Source organism: Branchiostoma lanceolatum, chromosome 1, assembly GCF_035083965.1.
Source record: "Branchiostoma lanceolatum isolate klBraLanc5 chromosome 1, klBraLanc5.hap2, whole genome shotgun sequence".
Classification (NCBI taxonomy): Eukaryota; Metazoa; Chordata; class Leptocardii; order Amphioxiformes; family Branchiostomatidae; genus Branchiostoma; species Branchiostoma lanceolatum.
The window spans coordinates 7,966,726-7,989,440 of NC_089722.1; the positions used below are offsets into that span (position 1 = coordinate 7,966,726).

Sequence of the window (22,715 nt, forward strand, 5' to 3'; positions counted from 1 at the left end):
AGATAGCAGAGAAAAATAAACATAGCCATGTCTTGTTCAAACTAACATTACACCCTTTATGTCTGTAAAACAACATTTCTAGTCTGCAAAAGTTGAATTATTGTTGCAAGAATGTTAAATTCTTTGTGAGCCTTGCACGATTCCTGAAAAGAACAAGATTTTCCATCTGACGGTCTCCATGAAACTTTTTCTAGCAGCGGCTAGGACTGGTACTGCAGATAAGGCTCTGACGTGGTATATACATACATGTACTAGTAATCATAACTTCTCAAACTTTGTCATATCATAGAAGCAAGTAAGTGTAGAATGTATAAAGAAGTGAACGTGAATTGCCATTCTAACTTTCTCCCTGCTGTTACCAATAGAGAATTGGGTGCCAAACGGCTACTCAGTGTGCAAAAGGTTAAGAATCGTGCAAACACTTTGTTCTCGTCAGGTGGTTCAATATTTCATGCACATGATACCATGGGCAGGAACGTATGCTGAAGCCATCAAACAATGTGCCGTATTTCAATTACACGTAACAGTTTGAACAGATGATGATTTTGAAAGGAAAAGAAACACTCTTTTTCATCATGCAAAAGTCTTTTATTCAGCAAACTAATCTGCATAACATAGTGCGTTAATCGGAAGAATTCCATGCATAATACAGTCTCAAGGTTTTCAACTGTGACAGTGTTAGAGCATTGAACTGATTGTAAATTGGATATAGCTTAGTCAAATTAGACCCATTTCATCGAGGTGGTATATGTTGTATGAAGAAGCTATCATTTGGTGGCCCGTTGTTTTTGGGGATATTTGTCCCGTAATGTAATGGTGGCAGTGCCACAAAACGGAGCACAACAATTTGCAATGCAAAATTCGTTTGCTCTTTTATGTAATAAACTAGAGTTTCCCCAGTTAAATTATCTCCTTTTTTTATTTTGCGCTTTTGGGAAAAAAATTATCGGAAAGAAAAAGTGGGGATGCGGACGCCATGTTTAAGTGACATCCTTTACGTAGTACCTAGCCTAGTATCCAGCCTTTTGGTCCACTTCACAACAGCCCCTAAAAGACTAGATACCAGGCTAATACTTAAGCGGTATCTCATTGGGCTGCGCCTAATTACGAAAGACATCCGTGGAGTGGCTTAAACTGGTAACAATTTGTCACCTGAAATTGCGAATGCGAATTTTTAAAAGAATCGAAATTTTCAAATGGGCACGAAATTGCAGCACAATCATTGCAAATCTTTCTTTTAGGAATTCTAATCATTGTACATATACAGTGGTTTTTGATTCAGTGGAAACAACGCGATTTCCAAAATTGTTATCTCGTATCTGACTTGGAGCAGAAAATGAGAACTGTGACATTTCGGGCGCGGCCATTTTTTTTGTAGAGGTCACGAAAATTCTCAAAAATCCGTAAAGTTGTCGGGATGATTTAGCGCAATTAGGCGCAGTCCAGTGAGATACCTGCCGCTATAACCTGTTATACCGATATAAAACGTATTAAATACAACATCTTGATTATATGCATATGTATGACTACTATAGCTGAATATACTGAGCATTTCTTAATCAATGCCATAACGAGTAACATTTCTGGATGATCATAGAAGATTTCAGCTTTCAACTCTATAGGGACAAAATGAACCTTATGATGTACCTGTAAAATTGACTATATCTCTTAAAGAGTAAATAAGGTTACCCTTTCCATCCAGAAAAAGCAGCTTATTTCGAAAACAGGTTCAGGTATGTGGATACTCTAAGGTGCAGAAGTTGGAAATAGGGAGGGCCAGAGGGTATGTATCATTTTCTAAGGCTGAAGTCGAACTTGTTGTCTCTTGGTTAAAAATAACCTGACGGTTTGTTTCTGATAGGAAATCATACAGTGGATCATCCAAAAACGTTTCTCTTGAAACTGTCATCATGGAACGAAACATTTGAGCCGCAAGGCACCAACCAAACATTTGGCTACATCTTGACGTTACGGGGTGTTGAACATGACGTCAGCCTCGCTAGCTTGCTGTCTCCCTCTATTCCTCTTCCTCCTCCTCCACTTCCACGTCGGTCAGACCCCGGTAGGCCCACTCCTCACGGCGGGACCGCTTCAGCACGATGGCCGCGCCCATCACGGCAAGGGCGAGCGCCATCAGACCACCTCCGGCAGCCAGCATGGACCAGGGTGCACTGCGGCGATCATGCAGGTTGCTAGCAGCTAGGATGAAATGGAATTAGAAGACATGAGTCTCTATTGATCCAATTATTTATGATATCTTATCTGCCTATCTGTATGCCCATCATTTGTAGCTCGTGTTCGTCTTGCATACGGTACATGTATGTTGTGAGTTTGATCCCCGACTGAGTCATATCAAAGACTTTAGAAATTGTACATACTGCTTTCTCTGTTTAGCGCTCAGTTTTTTGGGAAACAGTATGGACGTTGAACACTATCCATGGTCTAGCCCCCTACAGAAGTGATTGCACAAAATTGTGTGGCCCAAGGGCTACTGAAACGGAGATAGGCGCTGCCCTATGTGGGTACAGGAAGGAATTAAACTAACCGTAACTTGCTGTAAATAATATATCACCCGGAAAACGGACATTCTACATGGACACAATTATAAGACGTACCTGCGTCGTCATCGTCCAGAGTGACTGGTCCCAGGTAGATCATGTGGCGTCCAATCATGTCGACCTTCTCCTCAGTGGCCCTTTTGCGCCTTGCAACACAACCCTGAAAGGGAAGTGAAGTGATAATTAATGAAAGACCTTTATTGCACATCCATGCCTCGACGGGCTAGGTACAGGTCGTGAAACTTAAGATTTAACAAACTTATAACAAACAAGTATACAGATTTTTGAAAAGTAATTCACGTGTTGTTATTGGAAACCTTTAACCAGACGCAGTTGTTCTTTCCTTATCTTTCAACTAAGAAATACAACATTCAAATTCAGATATTTCAAGTGCCCGAATGCTATGGGGCTTACCTCTGCACAGCGGGACCCGGGATCAGCGGCGTCACAGACCATCACCTCACAGTGCACGTACACCGTCTTCACCTCCTGGATGAAGCGGAACGCCTCAAAACCAAAGCGTTCCTTGGCGGGATCGTCAATACTGAAGATGTCCAGGGTTGGGTCGGAAGCACAGCTGCAAGAACATAAATCTTACATGAGTACAGACAAAATTTCTCAGATTGAAGTAAGAATACTTTGTGCTTTTGGTCTACATGTTGTACAAACGTTTAACTTAAGCTTTTTAAGGCATTGAAATATAACTATCCGATGATGAACCCTAAAAACGTGCCTACTCAAAATAAGCATGTATCTTCAAATAAACTTACAGAATTAATACAGATACATAAGACACTATGTACATCGATCAGTCTACTAGTATGTTGCTAAACTCTAGACGTTCAGCCTACCCATCGTTGATGAGTTGATAGTTCAGGGTGTCGTTGGGTTCAGGTGACATGGTCGCCTTACAGTTCAGCGCCAGCACGGCGAGATTCTGCCCGTGTCCCTGTACTTCCAGCTGCATGTACATGTGCTGGCGAAGTTTGAGGTGAATGGGGTACTGGTCAGCCAGGAACGGAGTCTGGTACTGACGTGTGGGAAACATGGAGAGACGAACCTCCAGCTGCCCGAACCCTTCCTCCGTAAAGTTCAGACCGCCCGGGATGGGTAGGAAGGTGGAATCCACCCATTGCTGACGCTCGTACTCGCACCTGTGAAAAGAAGGAAATATTTGTTGTCAGGATAGAGGGAGTCCTTTGCGTATCAATCTTCACGTCTATTCATTGCTATCGTTACAGTGCATATTCATATTCTATCGTAGTAATGGTGTGTTAGCTTTTTTGTACCCCTTAAACCCTTAAGCTGCCAGTCCCGACTTAATTAGGGATACAGAAATATGCCTTGTGTGCTGGACCCGGTTTTAACCGGGATAGGGTATTCCCCAGAACAAAACAGCTTTGCGTGCGTGTAGTGCGCGAAGCCGGGAAGTTAGGGGAGTTAGCGCCGCCGGGTGCTTCGCGGGTTTCGTGAGGGAGGTCAGGGGTCAAACATTTTTGATTTTTACTTGGCTAAAAAACCTGGCAGCTTAAGGGCTAATAGCCAAGTAATATGGATGTTAAATCAATCTGTTAAGATTCCTTGAGAAAGTATGCTTCATGGCAGCAATCTCATTCGAAACGTACATCAGTTTTATTGGTCTTACTAGCTACAGCATCATCGATATTGCCATTGCTATTAACAAGCTTGAAGATAATGACATCAACAAGAAATACCACCCAGATATCTTCACAGAGATAGACAGCAAAAAGAAAGAGCAATCTTAAATGTCACGGTATGAAAGTCAAATGTCGCTTTACATACTTGGAAGTAATCTTAATGCCCCCCTCTCGTGTGATGACGCCGATCTTCTGTTCTATACTCAGGATGTTGATGGTGTTCAGAAAGATGACGTACTTCGGGTCGAAGGACACCTTATGGACAAAAGATGCTCGTTATAAAATAAACACTTAACAAGGCTGTCAGACAATACTTAAAGGTTGTTATTGATATTGTTGCTCAACTGATGATTATGATGATGATGATGATTAGAATCTTGACTTCGTTATAAAATGATTATCTACTCAGTATCAAGCCAAAGAACAATGAACTTAAATAGTTGCGAACTCTTTTTCCATCGACACATAGTACACATACCTGTGTTCCACAGCCGTACAGGTCTGTACGGAAAAGGTAGTGAGTGCCGTTAGTTGTGGCGCCACAGTTCTGGTCAGGCTCCCAGTGAAGGTCGTTGAGGGTGATGTCAGTCAGTTCGTCCACAGGAATCGCCAGTTCCATGTAGTCATTGGTGCAGGATGTGGAGGCTAAAACAGAAAATCGACGTAGAAGATAAGAGGTGGAAGAAATTATTGTTTTACATGTACAGTCCTAACGTAGCGTGCATGTATGACAGTATGCACATCTATCAACTTGGTGACTTGGAGCTCTAAATCATAAACAACATTGTAATGTTCGTAAAACTACCATACACCGGTACCTGGTAATATATTTGAGAAACGAAATACATACCCATTAGATCTTGCACTGGCATGGCAGTTGAGGCTGGTTGGACTGTGGAAAGTTAAACATGAATAATATGATGGATTCCTCAATCACGGCACATTCAGCCATGTGTTGTTGTATCACGAGGATTCATTTTACTCGTATAATCACTGATGAAACAGTGGACGCGTCTAATCAACGGACACATGTATTTTTTTTCTTCATTTCTCATTTATCCATCAACTAAGGATAAAGGCTGCCATACATCATTCCAAGCAATCACATAAAATAGTCTACATTCCAGATGTTAGAGAGAATATGTCAACAAATTTACAAGCATGCTGTCTATCTGACGATGATGTCGTTGAAACACAGTGGTTGATCTAACAGAGCTATGTCTACACATTACTCACTCTTTGGCTCTTTGGTTGCTGCAGCAGTGGTGGCAATCGGCTCTGTTGCAAGAAAAATGAAGACAAATTCGTACCAGATCCGGCATCACGTACATGTAAAGGCTTGCTAATTGTGAACAATAAAATCACAAGTGAATTATTTTTCAGACACTTCGTAGTAGTCTACATAAGGCTGGGTTTACACACGCATTTCCAAGTACACTCTGAGTGTGCTCCGAGTGCACGAAGCACATACACTCGCTCGGAGTGTGCTGCTCCGAGTGGACTTAGAAACGCGTGTGTAAGCCCAGCCTAACAGTACTCACCACAGGTGATGCCCTTGATGCAAACGCCAAATGTTGTAGTACTCGGACTCCAGGATGCCAGCTGGTTCCCCTGCTGGATGTTATCTCGGCAGCTCTGCTCGATGACGTTATTGGTCGCAAATGCCGCTCCTGGAGAACTACCGGTGTTCCCGTGCCAGCACCCGAAGTTCCCTCCGGCTGCGAGCAGTTGATCGGCATCTCCGTAGTTGGGAAGTCCCTGGAGCAGGTCCCGACATGGGGTGTTGTAGTAGGCGGTGTCGCGCTGGTCGATGTAACACATGGTCCAACCATCTGGGACACTGTAGCTGGTGGACTGGTCAACCTCCTCGGTCTCGTGCCGCAGTATGCTACCACAGCAGTTCCCTATAAAGTTGGTAATAGTTGGTTTTATCTGTCAGTGGTCGAATATCATTAGTTATATCATCTACACATAGTTAATCAGCGTACAATGAAATCATTTATGGTTCTATTGAAATATTTCTATGTTCAATTGAATACATTTTTAGACAGAATAAAAGTCTTATTGTATCAATTCAAATTACTTACTCGGTCCTTTATCGGGTGCAGTGGTTGTTTCTCGAGGCGCAGCAGTTGTAACAATCCGGTCTACAACAGAACAACAAGAAAAAATAATAAACACCTATGATTCACTCTTAAAATCCTTTGTCGCTCTGGCCACTCTACGCACCTCTAATTCACTCTTGACATTCCATGTCGCTCTGGCCTTTGCAAGCATCTCTAGGGCTCTAGCACACAACTTCCTATCATAATGTTACTCTGGCCGTTCTAAGCACCTCTGGCTCACTCTTAGCTCAATCGCCTGTCGAAAAGAAACCATTGGGACTCTTTGAAATATAATCCTGGTACGCCGTAACGGTCACTGCAATCTATCACAACAGTAAACATTTCCTAGCCTGAGAGAAGTCAGCTAAAAGCACAACTTTTCAAAATACCTGCTGCACAGAAGGCGTATTTGTCCTGCTGTCCAGAACCCCCGACGCACCAACTTCCCGACTCTGCGCCACAAGCGTCATCAGGTCCCCAGTTGGTCATGAACATGTACACACCGTACAGCTGAGAACAGCCGCTAGGACTGGTGCCGCACAGGGCTTGGGATATTTCCATCATCGGGTTGCCACAGTTGTCTAAGCCTGTGATGACGCAGGCGGACGAGGCGTAACTACACCCGCTGTCCCCGTTACACGGCGTGACGTACCCGGCTGCCTCACACGTAAGCTTCACGTTGGATGACGTCATGGCTCCGGTGACAGGTACTTTGTAGTAGTGCCATCCCTTATACGGAGCCAGATATGACGCCACTCGTCCTGTAAAAAAGACAAAGAATCAGTCTGAAGCTCTGAAAAAATTACTTTAGATTATTTCTTATTTGTGACCCCCTCCTTGAATTTTACACCGTAGCTGTGATTGATGTCTAGCCATAAAGCAGCGGTCAGAGATAAATCTGAATATGTCATTGATTCGAGCCCTATATCTATGCACAAGTATGTATATTAGTGAGTGGCAGTTGGTAAGGGACATACCGTCGTCCATCTGACGGCGACTGTGGGAGGCCAGCGCATCTTCACCAGCGGAATCCTGTGTCGAGAGTAGTGATATGTAGTGATTGAAATAATCAATCAATTAACGAATGTCCAGGTAGATGTGTACACGGCTAGGTCAATAACAGTAGCTAAATGGTTGAGGGGAAGTCAACTAGACTTAACCGAGAGCGAAAAAACAGGAACTTTTGTTCAGAACAACAACAGAGTTTGACGCGCTGTTGGTATGCAATAATGGCTTTCTTAAAACCTTCGTTGTAACCCCATCTTTCGTTGCTTTACATGTGTTTTTTACATGCAACTGCATACAATTGAAGTTGTGCAGCATGACTTGCGTTTCATGAATCTTAAGATAGCCCCTTTGAATACTTGAATACCAAACAGACCTGGACTGCATCCACAGCAAGCTTAAGTGGTTCACTGCTCCTTGTTTCCGGGACGTCCAGAATACGGAGAGCCTCCTGCTCTTTGTACTCGTCCAGGTCTGTGGCGCTGCCTGCGTGTGAGGAAACAATTGCTACAGAGTTAACTCAAAATCATAAGCAATATATTTTCAGCTGTTGTTGGATTTGGGGAGAAGCACGTCGTGGTTAAAAGAAATATTTGTGAAATATCTAAATCTTGCTTGTTGTTTGTTGTATGTTGATGACGTTGAAGACGTTTTTTCACATCGCCGCACATCCAGACTTGACGTAGTATTGTGTAAATAAATTCCGTTTCGAAAGTTATGCTAGCTATGCATGTTTTCATCGACTCATAAGAAATAGATGGCAGATACATTATCATACACCAGGTTACACAAGTGGGGTGAGGTCGACTTTAATTGTATTACTTTCTTTTAAGTCAGTCCTGTCGTAATTTTCGGTAGCACAGTAAACAAGGGACTTTAAGTTTTAGGAGTTTTCCTTCGACTTCACCAATGCTTCAATTATATTCATAGCTAGAATTGGTACAAGATATGCTGAAGCATGCAAAGTGAGCCAGCATTATTGAAAAAAAATGTTCATCTTTTAGTTCAACAAACAAACAAACAAACAAAAACAAACAAACAAACAAGCAGACAGACAGGTGGGTTCATCACGTAAACTATGTTGTTAGAGAAAATTGATCCCCCTTCGATACACATCGTTCATACATGATTGCAAAAACTAATTGAAGTCCTGCTATGCTGGTAGTATCCTTTGGAGGATGTCAATGTACCCCTTTGTACAACTATACCAGACTGAATCACGGGCGTATCCCGACCGTGCTGGTGGGCACGTCTGCACATGCCAACATCTGCTCAACATGCTTTAACCCACGTAGGCAGAGCGGCACTGACATACGTTTTCCACCTTACCTTCTGCATGTTGTATTTAGGGCGGGAATAGAGCACGACATTGTCCCAACGAGACATGAAGTATGTACAAGTGGACTAAACATATTTAGTTTGTTTACGCCTTATGTGTGGTAGCTGATCTTTTCAACCTCTAGCATAACAGCCTTTGACCATACAAATGTGCAGTGTTTTAGGACGAAGATAGAACAACATATCCGGTCTTCAGTACAGTGGAACCGCTCTTCTGATACATATCTGAGCCTGACTAAACCTCGGTTTATGTCTTTGATCCTTTTAAACTACGTGGCTATACGTTCAAATCCCATTTTTTAAGTCAAACACATTGTGTGAGCATAAAAAATCACAAATGTTCAACAACACATTAGTAGGTTTACAGATGTTCTTGTAGGTTTCGTTGTTCCGAGGTAAAAAAAAGAGCGCATTTTAGAAAAAGTAAATCGACCGTAGCGGATCAGAGTTTGTCATTGGTCAGTGGGTTCAATCATCGGCTTAGGTCAGGCTTAGGTCCTAATCATCCCACAGGCACCTGCTTGTGGTGTAATCTGTTTGGTTTCGAACTTAAGAAAGATATGTTTACACGAAAATACCGTTCATCAAACTTAGGAGAAGGAAAAATAGATTGTGAGGGGGGGGCGACAAAGCTAATCAGGACAGTAAAGAACTTTATTGCACGCCAATAGTACACGGAATAATGTATGGCAACAACTTTTGAACATACGAAACAAACTTAGCCACGTTTGGGATTGCGTTCTCGCAGCAAAGGGGCCACCTACTTCGGCTACTTATAGCGGCGAGAAGCAGTACTCCAGTCAGAAGCTCTAAGGAAGGTGTCTGACAGACACCGAAACGTCTGCAGGTGTATAAAATGAAACTTGATGACCTGATTACTAAAACAATAAGAGCTAACGAAAGTCTTTGATAAAGTCTTACAATTGAGTGGGGCTAATTATGAGTTTCAGAAGTTTTTCTGATGATTTAGCAGTATTATATATATTTACCTATTTTTGAATGGTGGAAGTTGTTGCATCTAAAGATATATTCAAATCTGTCTGTAGCATCTTGTCTCTCAAAATCTGTTGTATTTGATTTCATAAATGTGAATAACGTATTACGTAAAACATCATATCTAGAGCATTCCATTATATTACAAAGTGAAATTCATCTTCAATTTGCTGTGGACAAAATCGGTAAAACCTTTGGTCAGGGGATGCAACATGATATCTGCCTGTTTCTATATATCTAATTTATGACTACTGATTCTTAACTGAGTAATCGCTTGACGAATTTCAAAGTCACTTATATCATAAAGGTATATTTCTTGTGTTCATACATGTAGCAGTTGTTCGAGTTGTTCAGAAAAAAAGACAGTTTTGAATTATTTTCTAATACGACTAAACCACTCTTGTATGTGTGCATCTTGTATACGTAGCCGGTAGCAAAGTTGGCGGGCAATATAATCTACTTTATAAGGTTTTATCCATACATCTCCAAAGCCACGGTAATTGAGATTGGACAGTTTTGACTAGAGACTATGTTTGGAAAAAAATTCCAGTGTTGATTAGAAACGTTAAACAAATGCGCGGAGGAAAACATCTGTCTGCATCTATCTTAAAATTAGAAATGGAAAATGAAAAAAATCGTACTCTCAGGATAAAATATTTTACACTTGAACGTACGATGTTATAGCAGAAAGTGCCAAGAACACGAAGTAGTCCATACATGGTGTATATGCTAGACGAACAATACCAATAAAAGTGTGCGTCTACGCCTGATAACAAGTTTCAACCAAACCAATTCTTCAAATTCGGACCGACGATAAATTCTTAAAGCCAAGTAATAGAAATAGAAGAACTTAACTGCACGAAAATTGTGCACGACACAATGTGTGGCGACAACTATCAAACATAGTACAAAATAAAGGTATCATAATATCCTAATTACTAATACAATAAAGTCTAGCATAAGTCTTCGATAAGTGATATAAAGCGGTTCTTACCTGTCACAGCAGACAAGCAGAGACCAAAGTACAAAAGAACCAAGACCTTCACGTTGAAGTCCCCCATGTTTCCACGCAGAAGTGCGGAGAAGGTAGGATAACTATTGAGACTAAGTACAGGACAAGGCCGGGCACCCACTAACCCAGACACCTGCCGCACCGTGGGATATGAATAGGACCCCAGTCGGCATCAGGTTCTGTTATTGGTCAGCCGTCAGGAGTCCATCGCATGCTCACCGATCCGATCAGCCTCCTACGTGGTCTGCATCTCGTCGACGTCTTAGAAATATGAGTTTCCATGACGAACATACCCTGCGGGTTTGGGACAACAGGAACATGATACTTTCTAAAAGGCAAATAGCAGTGGGCAACCTCAAGCCAACCGTACACACTCACGCCACATCTTCAGAGAAGACGCTGTAGCCGCATTCCCGTACAGAACTTTATCAAGCCCACACCCAGACTAGTTTCGCCTTGTGTGTGGCTTTCTCGATGGTTAAAGGCTTGAATGAGCCAAGTACAATGTGTCCTGTCTTATATAGATCAGTTGCAACTAGATGATACTTTTTAAAGATACCTGCCAAGCTCATCGTGTGACACGGCAATAGTACAGAGGTTTGTAAATGGGTAAAGCTCCCTCTATACTTTCAAGGCTATACAAACTGCCTAAAATGCCTATAAACGTCTGTAATATCTGCCAGTGTTATTCGCCGAGTAGTTGCGATGAGCATGCGTTAACGTTGGCTCTCCTGTTTTCTACAGCATATCCTATTATCAGTGCAACTTCCTAATTTCTTTGTTTCCCTACATGTGCAATTGTGGAGAGATCTAGATGGACCTAATGTCACTATGTAATAACTAGATCAGTTATGAGATCTGCGTGTTACAACTTTGATTCTGACAAATATTGCTAGCTAACTTGTCATAATGATGACAAAGCCATTCGTTTCCATCATGTATATTTCTTTTATTCAGAAAAGATACATATATCATAGTGCATTCTTCTGAAGATTGTTTGGATTCTTAGGAGTAGAAAGGCCCCTTGGTTCTTGTTGGTAATTCTAACAACGATGACAGCTTTGTTATATGTTTGTTCCGTAAGATATAGTATGGTGCACAGCTGCAATACAGTATGCTGCAGCCAACAATATTCTGTCTTACAGATTGCTACTTGTACTACTTTTATCACAAATTAAACAATATCTGTTACATGTTTGCTATATAATGATTCTAGCTGAATTACGATGGTTGGACGGTGTACAATTGGTGTTGATTTTTCATTCATCGATCATTAAACAACAGAAAACAAGCACTGAAGAAGGTTACGATATATAGTTCTAATATTTGTGTAATAATGAAAAGCAGTGATAAGGTTTGTGTGCCTATGTTATCATATTAAGACTGACAAAAAGTATATTTATCTCAAGATGTACATGGTTAATGAACATGGTTAATGTTATATTGTGACGTTTTGACGTTAACCTTTGGCGCACTGAAGTAGCCGTTTGGCACCCAATTCTCTATTGATTACAGAGTTATTCAGCAGGGAGAAGGTTAAACATGACGTCAGCCTCGCTAGCGCTATAGCCTATTGTCTCCCTCTACTCCTCCTCCACTTCCATGTCAGTCAGACCCTGGTAAGCCCACTTCTCACGGCGGGACCGCTTCAGCACGACGGCCGCGCCCATCACGACAAGGGCGAGCGCCATCAGACCACCTCCGGCAGCCAGCATGGTCCAGGGTGCACTGCGGCGATCGCGTAGGTTGTTTGCACCTAGAGGAAAACACAACAAGAGATTTGGATCCAATTTATAGACGAGTACATATGACAGAGCATTCTTTCAACTTATCATGGAACAAAATCAAATTGCTGAAATCAGACGGCAGCATTGAAAGAGCTAAAATTATCTATGGTGTCATTAAAATTGTACATCGATGATTAGGTAGAACGACGTTGAACAGATTTGTGATGTGTGAACTGTCGGGTAGATATGTACCTGTTTCGTCGTCATCCAGAACGATTGGTCCCAGGCGGATCATGTGACGTCCAATCATGTCGACTTTCTCGTCAGAAGCCCTTTTGCGTCTCGCAACACACCCCTGAAAAGTAGTGATCTTTAATGTTCAATTCGGGGTTCGATCTACATGTAACAACCAATGGCACCTTTGATGGTGTCTGGGTGTGCCTACGACAAAATTAAACAGAAGGGGTTGCAAGAATGAAGTTAAGTGGTCATTTCTGAAGGTACATACATGTTTGTATTAGGAAATGACAATTTCTGGACATTCACAGCTATTACACATTTGCACTACGTAACGTTAGTTGTTTAAGCTACATTTTGTATATCTTAAGCATATGGGCCAACCTTTGCACAGCGAGACCCGGGATCAGCGGCGCCACAGACCATCACCTCACAGTGCACGTACACCGCCTTCACCTCCTGGATGAAGCGGAACGCCTCAAAACCAAAGCGTTCCTTGTTGGCATCCTTGGTGCTGTAGATATCCAGGGTTGGGTCAGAGGCGCAGCTGCAAGAACGAGAAGAAACAATCTTCTATACGGCTTGAAATCGAAAGATTTGTCCACTAGCTAGGTTATCTATAGGGAGAGTATCATTGACAGATGAAGCTTGATCAGTCTACGACGCTAAACGTTAGTTCTGCTTACCCATCGTTGATGAGTTGGTAGTTCAGGGTGTCGTTAGGTTCGGGTGACATGGTTGCCTTACAGTTCAGGGCCAGCACGGCGAGATTCTGCCCGTGTCCCTGCACTTCCAGCTGCAGGTAGACGTTCTCACGCAGCTTCCGGTGGATGGGGAACTGGTTTGCGCGGAATTGACTCTGGTACTGCCGTGTGGGGAACATAGAGAGACGAACCTCCAGCTGCCCGAACCCCTCCTCAGTAAAGTTCAGTCCGCCTGGGATGGGCAAGAAGGTGGCGTCCACCCATTGCTGACGTTTGTACTCGCACCTGGTTATTGGACGAGAACGTACATAGTTAAAACCGTCAGAACATAGTGAAAGATGTAGTGAAAGACAAGATTTCCTAGTCTTTTACATTCTTGGAATGATAAACGATATCAACTTCTACACAAACAAAAACAGCTAGAGAATTTAAATCTTTCTGTAATTCAAGGACGAAACAGGTGGTAGCCCGCAGGCCAGGAAAGACCAGGAAAGACAGGAAGATTACCGAAAGTAATCATTTTTCCTACCTAGAGGTGATCCTGACGTCGCTTCCCCTGCTGATGAGGCCAGCGTTGTTGTGCACTCCCAGGATGCTGATGGTGTTCAGGAATGTGACGTACTTTGAATCGAAGGTGACCTTGAAGGGGTTATAAATTTTTCATATGAGATGTGAATAAAAGATATATAGCTACTAACTCCTTAATACGACAGAAAAGTTACAAAAGCAGCTGAATTGAGAAGAGTTTAACATTTAGATTGCTCCTGGTACACATACCTTGGTGCCACAGCCGTACAGGTCTGTACGGAAAAGGTAGTGAGTGCCGTTAGTTGTGGCGCCACAGTTCTGGTCAGGCTCCCAGTGAAGGTTGTTTTGATCGATGTCAGTCAGTTCGTCCTCCGGAATGGACAGCTCCATGTAGTCGTTGGTACAAGTCGTAGAACCTGTAGTGTAGGAGAAACTTACTTTTAGTGAATCGTGTCCACATGAGAGAGCGTGTGAGTACAAATAAGAGAGGGAATTTCGCTATGCCTATGGAGTCGTGAACGAAACATCAGTCTAATTTAATGCTAACATACTGAGGCTTACCTGACATTTCCGATGGAGGCACTGGCACTGTGTGAGGAAATACAAACAAATCAGATCGCGAAGCATACATGAAATCACTGCCATCTCTAGGCAGATCGAATGGATAAATACAAAGTCATTACACTGAGATTTGATTTAAGAATAAGGGTAGAGGCAGGCTGCAGATCAAGACGATCGCAATATATATGGGGATTCACATATGAGGAAATGCACAAGTGAAGTTCCTTGTTGCAAGCACGTGACAGCATACGTCAAGGGCAGATAGGCTTGGCTTAAGACTAAGTTGTGTGCAGCAGTGGACTGAAACCATCCACGTAGGAATGTTACCTGTACATCCGGTTCCGCCAAGTTCTCCATCGCCCTCATACCCAGCAGCACAGGTACAAGTCGCACCTGTACCGGGAGCCGTGACGTCTTCACAGGTGGCCAGGGGATCACACGGGCTGGGAGAGCAACCGTCGACATCTGCAGAAAATATGTCAGTACGACGGACGCTTCGGTCAAATTCGGTTGTTCATTTTCAATTTCTGCTATTCACAAAACAGGATTTGTAAGTCATATGAAACCAAATGGTTAGTACGTGCCCTTAAAACGTGCGGAATTGGGATTTTCTTGACAGTTTTTATTCATTTTTGCTTACCTCTGTCACAATTGTCCCCTTCGTACCCTGAGTGACAGGTACAGCTGTAACTGTTCAGCCCGTCCACACAGTCACCGTTCACACAAGGATTGGCGGCACAGTCGTCAATATCTGGGTAGTAATAGAAAAGCAAATATAATTGAAATCCTGAAAACTGAGGTATTATTGATAACAACGAAGAACCATGGACCATTTTTGTAACTCTATTGTGATGTTTTTGTTTTTATTGCAGCTGATATATGACAGTGAAAAGTTCAGTTTTTGCAGCTTTTAAGAAATAGCTTACCTCTCTCACAGTTGCTTCCTTCGTACCCTGAGTAACATGTACAGGTGTAGCTGTTAACTCCGTCCACACAGTCGCCGTTCACACACTGATTGGCGGCACAAGCGTCCATATCTGGGATATTTGGGAAGCTTTAAAAACGCAAATTTACTTGAAATCCAGAAAACCGACATACCATTGATAACAATGAAAAACATGGACTACTCTTTTTTCGAAGTTTAACTATGCCCCAACATATACATAGACGAACCGAATTTTCGTCTGACCTACTCGGACACTGAAGTCTTTATTTATGGATCATGAATATCTCTAGTTCGAAGATGGTAAAATGTGGACCGCTCACCTTCCGTCGCCCCACAGTAGGCCAGGCTGCACGCAGGGGCCGCGGGGAGTTTGTACACGAAGTAGCCGCCGCTACAGGCCCGCACCTGGATGGTGGCTTGCCAATTACAGGTGTTCCCGCCCCAGTAGGCACACGCCTGGCGGGAGACCTCGCCGTTAGCAAGGGTGGGGTGTTGTCCGTTCATCCACATCGGGGCGTCGGTGCCGCACCTGTGCACGCTCGGGGGCGCCTGTGTCGGCATGACGTTACCGGCGGCACCCATGAAGCGGTACCACTCTCCGGCAAACCCACTGTCACACCCATCCGCGTTTCCACTGTTCGCCTCCTGGACGTTCCTCGATACTTCATTCAGGACAATGTAGTTGTTGCATGGATCTAAATGAGTAGGCAAAATCTACAATCAGAAATTGACATTTGAATTGTTGAAAAATCTCAATGTAAACTTTAGGCAGGGGTCCGTCACTAATAGCCTTATTTTTTGGGTGGTTAGTTTTGTTTCAAGCATGCAAGTATATAGTAAACAACTAGCTAAGTAGGAACTTACCGATTTGACGGCGACTATGAAAGGATAAACCATCTTCACCGGCAACTTCTCTTCCCGAATACTATAGAGGGGTGATGATAAAGACAAATAAAGGAAATGCATTGTGGGTGTGCCCAGATGATTTCACTGAGAAACACATGGTACTTATCGCTGTGATGAAGCGACAATTTCTAAAGTACAAAGATCTGTTTCTATGTTGCATTACGTTGCCATCAAACGAGAGGGACGGTTGATTGAGAGTCTAAGTCGGGATGAAGTTACAGGATGTCAGTGGACCACTTGTCGTGGGCGTCAAAAGTAAACAAACAAAATGACAAACAACCGATTATAAAACACACCTGTTCTCTCATGGCCCTCACGATGGCTGCGAGCTTCTCGGCAGCTTGTCCTCTCTTTTCAGTCAAAGAAACATCAGTTCCTTCGGCGTCTCCGTCAGTTCCTTTGGTGCCTCCATCAGTTCCCATCGCTGAAGGACTTAGAACTTGAACATCCTCAATCTCTTTGCCGGAGACTGTGATGCCTGTGTTTGTGTAAAAACGATCACAGCAGAGTTTATATCAAAGATCAGCTCAGGTATAGTCCATGTCAAATCAAATAGAATGATTTTTTACGCAGTACCATAGGATAACTCTTACCAGTCACTGCAGCTACGCAGAGACCCAAGAACACCAGAGACAAGAACTTCATGTTAACTTTCTCCATCTTCGCTCACAGACTGAAGGCGTGCCAATACAGGACACACATTTGTACCTGCCGCACTGTCGGAGTAATAGAACACTTGTCAACAGTTGTACTAATTTTGTCAGCTGTCCATCTGGAATTCAGTGATCCGAACCACCCCAACCCAGTTCGTGTTCTGAATCCCTTCGACGTCTTAGAAATATGAGTTTCCATGACTGACCACAAACAACAGCAGGACACAATGCATTTTTTGGATGCCTGCCAAGCTCTACGTGCGACATGGGGAGATTTGAAGACGCTGCAACGCTAGGAAGAGCACGTGCACGTCCTCAGGTTGGATTACCATCACCCGCACAAGGCACCTGTTGTAAGGATGCTAACATGACCGGTGGGCTCCAAAGAAGCGCTACCTACTCATCATCAGCGGTCTACTCTAACTGGTGATCGCGATCAAGGCTTGCACTTTTCGTGGACGACAAACTTTCTAAATCTTTAGGGCGCCACACTAGCATGGCAACTTTCTGCATTTTCTGTTTCCCAACGACATACTAGACGTACGTTACTTTCTCTTTAATAATGGTGTATACCTCACATTGGCTTGTAGACTGTTATTACCTCCCTGGAAAGGAACAGCGTTACATTCCGTCTTGCCTTGTGCAATTGGGCAGTTCAGATGTAAGAAAACCGCTTTTCTAGTATTTGCCACAGCACATGACACAGCACAATAAACTTTTAGTGTAATTGGGTTTCGTAATTTTTAGTTTTGGGGATAGTAATAGAATGGACCATGAGGTATTTCATTATCATAAATGTACTTTGTCCGAAGATCGCATTTTGATCATGAGGACTGGGACTCGGCAAACAGAGCATAGTATCCTAACAAACCTACTATTCAATGCATACTTGTATCTCACCGCTGGAATGGGTAGAATCCTTTCAGAAGTACCTAAGTAACTATTACTACTGATAGTACTGGAAACGATCAAGCTATTTTAATACGAGGATGCCTTTCATTCACAAAAAACACATGCACGCATCTGATAGTTTGATTATCTTTTATTTGTATCAAAAACTGCAAGCTGTCACAAAGGAACACACAGGTGGCCACATCTCGACGAGATGATTTCATTTTATTTATTCTATTGATAAGTTTATTGCAAATTCCTACCAGAAGGCTAATTGCAAATAACATACATAAAACAACAGTGTACAAAATAGGTATAAAAGCGGCTAAAATCATTATACAAACGAAATTGTCTATAACTAGTGAAGGATTTGACTTCTCTTTTGTAAGCAATGGAATACGTAATGTCCCACCATTTCTATAGTTTGTGGGTTCTTTATTCATACAGGGAAAATACACTCAGGCAAGCCTGTTTTTCAGGTACCCCTGGCTTCACAATATGATAAACATTATGTGATCCTCGGCAGCCGGTGGTTTCCCTCTCTGCCTCATCAGGTCAGACCCTGGTATGCGAACCTCCCGCATGTGCAGCCGAGCCTCTTCGCCACGATGACTGCACCAGTGACGACGATAGACAGTGCTATCAGACCGCCTCCGGCAGCCAGCATGGCCCGGGAGGCACTACTTGGTGCTGCAAGAGAAGAGAATATATTAAAAAGACTGCAACTTTTGTTTCAATTATTTTAGTTTATTCATTCTTCTCTCATTATAATATGTACGTCTACACCATGTTATGTTGTTTGCAATCACGCAGGGCATTGTTGCTTCTCCAACTGTGTCATAGTCTATCACGAATGTCAAGTGTGCACTGAAACGTGGTAGAGTTCCAGCGACACACAGGAGAGCTGAAACATATCGCTAGTAGAGAGCCTTCCTATAAGTCATCAGATGTTCCAAAGCTCATCATTGTTAACCGGGTTGATACACATTTGTCATTTCCGATCATAAGTTATTGTATTAGTAGAGTTAACAAGGCAGACGTTTGGACGTGTACTCAGGAATGTTAGCATGTAACGTTACCTGCTTCGTTTGTACCTGCTTCGTCATCATCCAAGACGATCGGTCCCAGGTAGATCATGTGACGTCCACTCATGTCGACTTCCTCGTCAATAGCCCTTTTACGTCTCGTGACACAACCCTGAAATATAAGTTTTGTTAATATGTTTGTTGTGTGGTCTGAGAACCGCAGAAACTACACAGGAATAAATCATTGACATGTTCCTCACTACTTCAAAAACTCTTCATTTTTTTCCTATTTCTACGGTGGTTAGACAAATGTGTTAATTAGGAGGATTAGAGTAGTAGTGACATCGATGATAACGTATGTCAAATGTTTCGGCACGTCCACAGCTTTATAGGAATCTGTACAACACTTTGGTATAGCATGACAAAGTATGGTATGTAACGTTATATATAGTATAGTATAGTATAGTATAGTATAGTATAGCATAGTATAGTATAATATTGTATAGTATAGTATAGTATAGTATAGTATAGTATAGTATAGTACAGTATAGTACAGTATAGCATAGTATAGAATAGTATAGTATAGTATAGTATAGTATAGTATAGTATAATATAATATAATATAGTATAGTATTTGCATAGCATAGCATAGCGTAGCATAGCATAGCATAGCATAACATAGCATAGTATAGCAATACATGTAGTAATAGTATAGTACCCTGGTGACTATAAAAACAGGAACGAACCTGTTCACAGCGGGACCCAGGATCAGCGGTGTCACAGACCATCACCTCACAGTGCACGTACACCGTCTTCACCTCTTGGATGAAGCGGAACGCCTCAAATCTAAAGCGTTCCTTGGCGGGATTGTCAATACTGTAGATATCCACGGTTTGGTCGGAAGCACACCTGCACAAAAATTACTTTTTGACACTGTGTAGCTACCTTTTTGGATAGCTTCCCAGTACCGATGACATCATTTTAAACACACTAACCAATCTGCGTCAATGAATGCCTATTTAACGTACCCGTCGTTGATGAGTTGATACTTAAGGGTGTCGTTGGGTTCAGGTGACATGGTTGCCTTGCAGTTCAGCGCCAGCACGGCGAGATTCTTCCCGTGTCCCTGCACTTCCAGCTGCAGGTAGATTTGTTCGCCCAGTTTCCGGTGGATGGGGAACTGATCAGCCTGGTACGGAGTCTGGTACTGCCGTGTGGGAAACATGGTGAAGAGAATCTCCAGCTGCCCGAACCCTTCCTCGGTGAAGTTCAGCCCGCCCGGGATGGGCAGGAAGGTGGCGTGCACCCACTGCTTCCGCTGGTACTCACACCTGGTGATAGAGAAAGTGGGGGAGGGAAGATTGGGGGGGAGATTACATAATGATTGTAACGTCACTTGTTAATCCATGGTCAATGGAAAGCTGTTGACAATAATCAGCGTGTTTTTTTGTTTTGTTTCTTTTTTGTTGGTAGAAACGGTGTATGGCTTTTTCTCAGCATCACCAAAAATCAAAAATGAAAATAAAATACAAAAACAACAACAAAAATTCACATTATGCACCATAATATTATGATAATTGAAAATTGAAGTCGGTAATAGATTTCAACGAACTCCTTGACTTTGTCGTTGAAGGTTGCTGCCATCGCGATGTTAAAATGCAGACAACAACGAAAGGAACTTGATACAACCTCTTCCCTGAACGAATCAAGACATCCCAAATACAGATCAATATTTACTTGCAAATGATCCTGATGTCTCCCTTGCGGGTGATGACGTCATCTGACATATGGATCCCCCAGATGGTGATGGCGTTAAGAAAGATGACGGACGTTGGTTCGAAGGTCACCTTATGGACAATAAGTAGTTCGTTTCAATGACGTAACAAATAAACAAAAGAATGGGTTCTTCGCTGCTTTCTACTGTAGAAATTATTGATTGGTTGATTGGTTGATTGGTTGATTGGTTGATTGGTTGATTGATTGATTGGTTGGTTGGTTGGTTGATTGGTTGATTGGTTGATTGGTTGATTGGTTGATTGATTGATTGATTGATTGGTTGGTTGATTGATTGATTGATTGATTGATTGATAAAATATACTGGATATCAATAGAATCGCTTGCTATACATACCTGGGTTCCACAGCCGTACAGGTCTGTACGGAAAAGGAAGTGAGTACCGTTAGTTGTAGCGCCACAGTTCTGTTCAGGCTCCCAGTGAAGGTTGTTTTGATCGATGTCAGTCAGTTCGTCCACAGGAATCGCCAGCTCCATGTAGTCGTTGGTGCAGGATGTGGAGGCTGCAGTGCAAAGTGGATGTTTATTTGAGGTGGGAGAGGAGAAGACTTCTAAGCTCCAACAATCTAAAATAAGAAATTCATGCCGACTTATGCTCTTTATGTTGAGGGAGAACAGCTTATCATTAGACACACACACAAAATATTTTCTCATTTTTCTGATGCAATAACGAAAAATACCACATCAACCGTTTGATGATCGACATATTTGGACACAGATTTAGCGCATTTAGCCAAATATTTGAGCGCCATACATACCCATCATCTCTTGCGGAGTCACTGCGGTTGTCTCTTGTTGGTCTGTGTAAAGTTCAAACAATTCATTCAAATACACAAGTATTTCCTAACAAAGCTCATCGTAGCGCTATGCAGACAACCAACGAAATATATGTGGTGTTTTAATGTAAAAGTACTGTACTTATAGCAAGATTTGTGCTAAAAAGTAACTTTTGGAGTGATGAATATTCGAATCCGGGGGTGATTGTTATGCTACATTTCATTGCAATTGCAGTGGGCTCTTCAATTTAAATCTAACTCCTGTCCAGGCCTCTAGGGTGACAACGCTCATTCCCACAGAACCTTTGAACACCTGGTTGTATGAATAACTCGGGAGTCTTGTAACGTTACGTGCTGGAGAGACTAACACAAGGGAACTGACCTGCGACGAATCCTTGCTAGAATGTTCTACCACATCAACACGGGACAAGTTTGGTCAGAATTGTCCACTAAAGACCGTGATTGTTACGGTATACCCTTGCTATGTATTGTTTCATGTTGCAATTAGCCCTCGGGCAAGAACTTGCAAATAAAATCATTATTGTTATCGGTTGCAAGATTGTCAAAATATGTTCTTCGTTCATTTTTTTGTATCAAAATACTGGATATACGGATGTTCTTTTGAGCCAATTAATGACAAATCTAAGATCTTATCCCGGAATCTTATGCATTCACTATTCAAGTGTAACTTGTCATATTCATGATGATGTTTTTTGTCCATTGCAGTCGATTCTATACCATATCACAAATACACATATACAGAACATACACATGTACTTACTGCAAGCTGCATGCTAAAACGTTAATCTATTTTTCAACCTCCTTGAACATACAAAACAATTCACCTCCACCCTTAGGTTTGAGACTATCAAAGAACACTAATCTGTCTGGGATGTTAGAAAGACATAAAGACGACACTTACCAGTCAACACAAACACGAAGAGAGACAAGAACACCTGAAAAAATACGCACACGCAAACGTTCTTCATGTTTGCTGGTAGAAGTGCTGAGAAATACAGCAGACTACGCCCAGAAAAGGACAGGGCGCTCAGGTAACAACCATCCGCCAGAGAAAAACGACACCAGTGGTCATTAGGTTCAGTCAGAGTTCAGCAGTTGTCAACTGTCCCAAAGCGCACGAAGAAATGACATAAGCGACATGCAGCGGTCAGTGTATTATCTGCAGTAATCTTATGGCTAATGTTTGCTACATAAATCGTTTGATCCTCAGCAAAAGGCTTTTGAGCTTAGATGTATTGTGTCCATGCAAATTTACATTCAGCTACAAGGGAGCGCCA

General features: G+C 42.4%; 3 protein-coding genes across 3 annotated transcripts; all 3 read right to left on the reverse strand.

Annotated features, from left to right (window-relative positions):
• Positions 1-566: 566 nt before the first annotated feature.
• On the reverse strand, positions 567-10,800 carry LOC136431849 (ZP domain-containing protein-like). The gene is made up of 14 exons (XM_066422961.1): positions 10,652-10,800; positions 7,703-7,812; positions 7,299-7,353; positions 6,711-7,082; positions 6,304-6,363; positions 5,758-6,120; positions 5,453-5,494; positions 5,067-5,108; positions 4,695-4,861; positions 4,362-4,471; positions 3,410-3,712; positions 2,973-3,135; positions 2,616-2,718; positions 567-2,199 (listed from the first exon to the last, which is right to left on the reverse strand). The coding sequence occupies exons 1-14, from the start codon at positions 10,716-10,718 to the stop codon at positions 2,018-2,020; spliced, it is 2,139 nt and encodes a 712-aa protein (XP_066279058.1). The 5' UTR covers positions 10,719-10,800; the 3' UTR covers positions 567-2,017.
• A 1,441-nt stretch (positions 10,801-12,241) lies between these two features.
• Positions 12,242-17,013, reverse strand: LOC136431866 (oncoprotein-induced transcript 3 protein-like). Its single transcript, XM_066422962.1, has 14 exons — positions 16,872-17,013; positions 16,575-16,756; positions 16,237-16,297; positions 15,693-16,067; positions 15,353-15,463; positions 15,067-15,177; positions 14,754-14,891; positions 14,427-14,453; positions 14,115-14,281; positions 13,867-13,976; positions 13,320-13,622; positions 13,018-13,180; positions 12,649-12,751; positions 12,242-12,425 (listed from the first exon to the last, which is right to left on the reverse strand). Exons 1-14 carry the CDS (start codon positions 16,936-16,938, stop codon positions 12,253-12,255), a joined length of 2,091 nt encoding a protein of 696 aa, XP_066279059.1. The 5' UTR covers positions 16,939-17,013; the 3' UTR covers positions 12,242-12,252.
• A 945-nt stretch (positions 17,014-17,958) lies between these two features.
• Positions 17,959-22,527, reverse strand: LOC136431882 (ZP domain-containing protein-like). Its single transcript, XM_066422963.1, has 8 exons — positions 22,340-22,527; positions 21,400-21,441; positions 20,978-21,144; positions 20,585-20,694; positions 19,876-20,178; positions 19,594-19,756; positions 18,902-19,019; positions 17,959-18,512 (listed from the first exon to the last, which is right to left on the reverse strand). The coding sequence occupies exons 1-8, from the start codon at positions 22,404-22,406 to the stop codon at positions 18,373-18,375; spliced, it is 1,110 nt and encodes a 369-aa protein (XP_066279060.1). The 5' UTR covers positions 22,407-22,527; the 3' UTR covers positions 17,959-18,372.
• Positions 22,528-22,715: the final 188 nt, after the last annotated feature.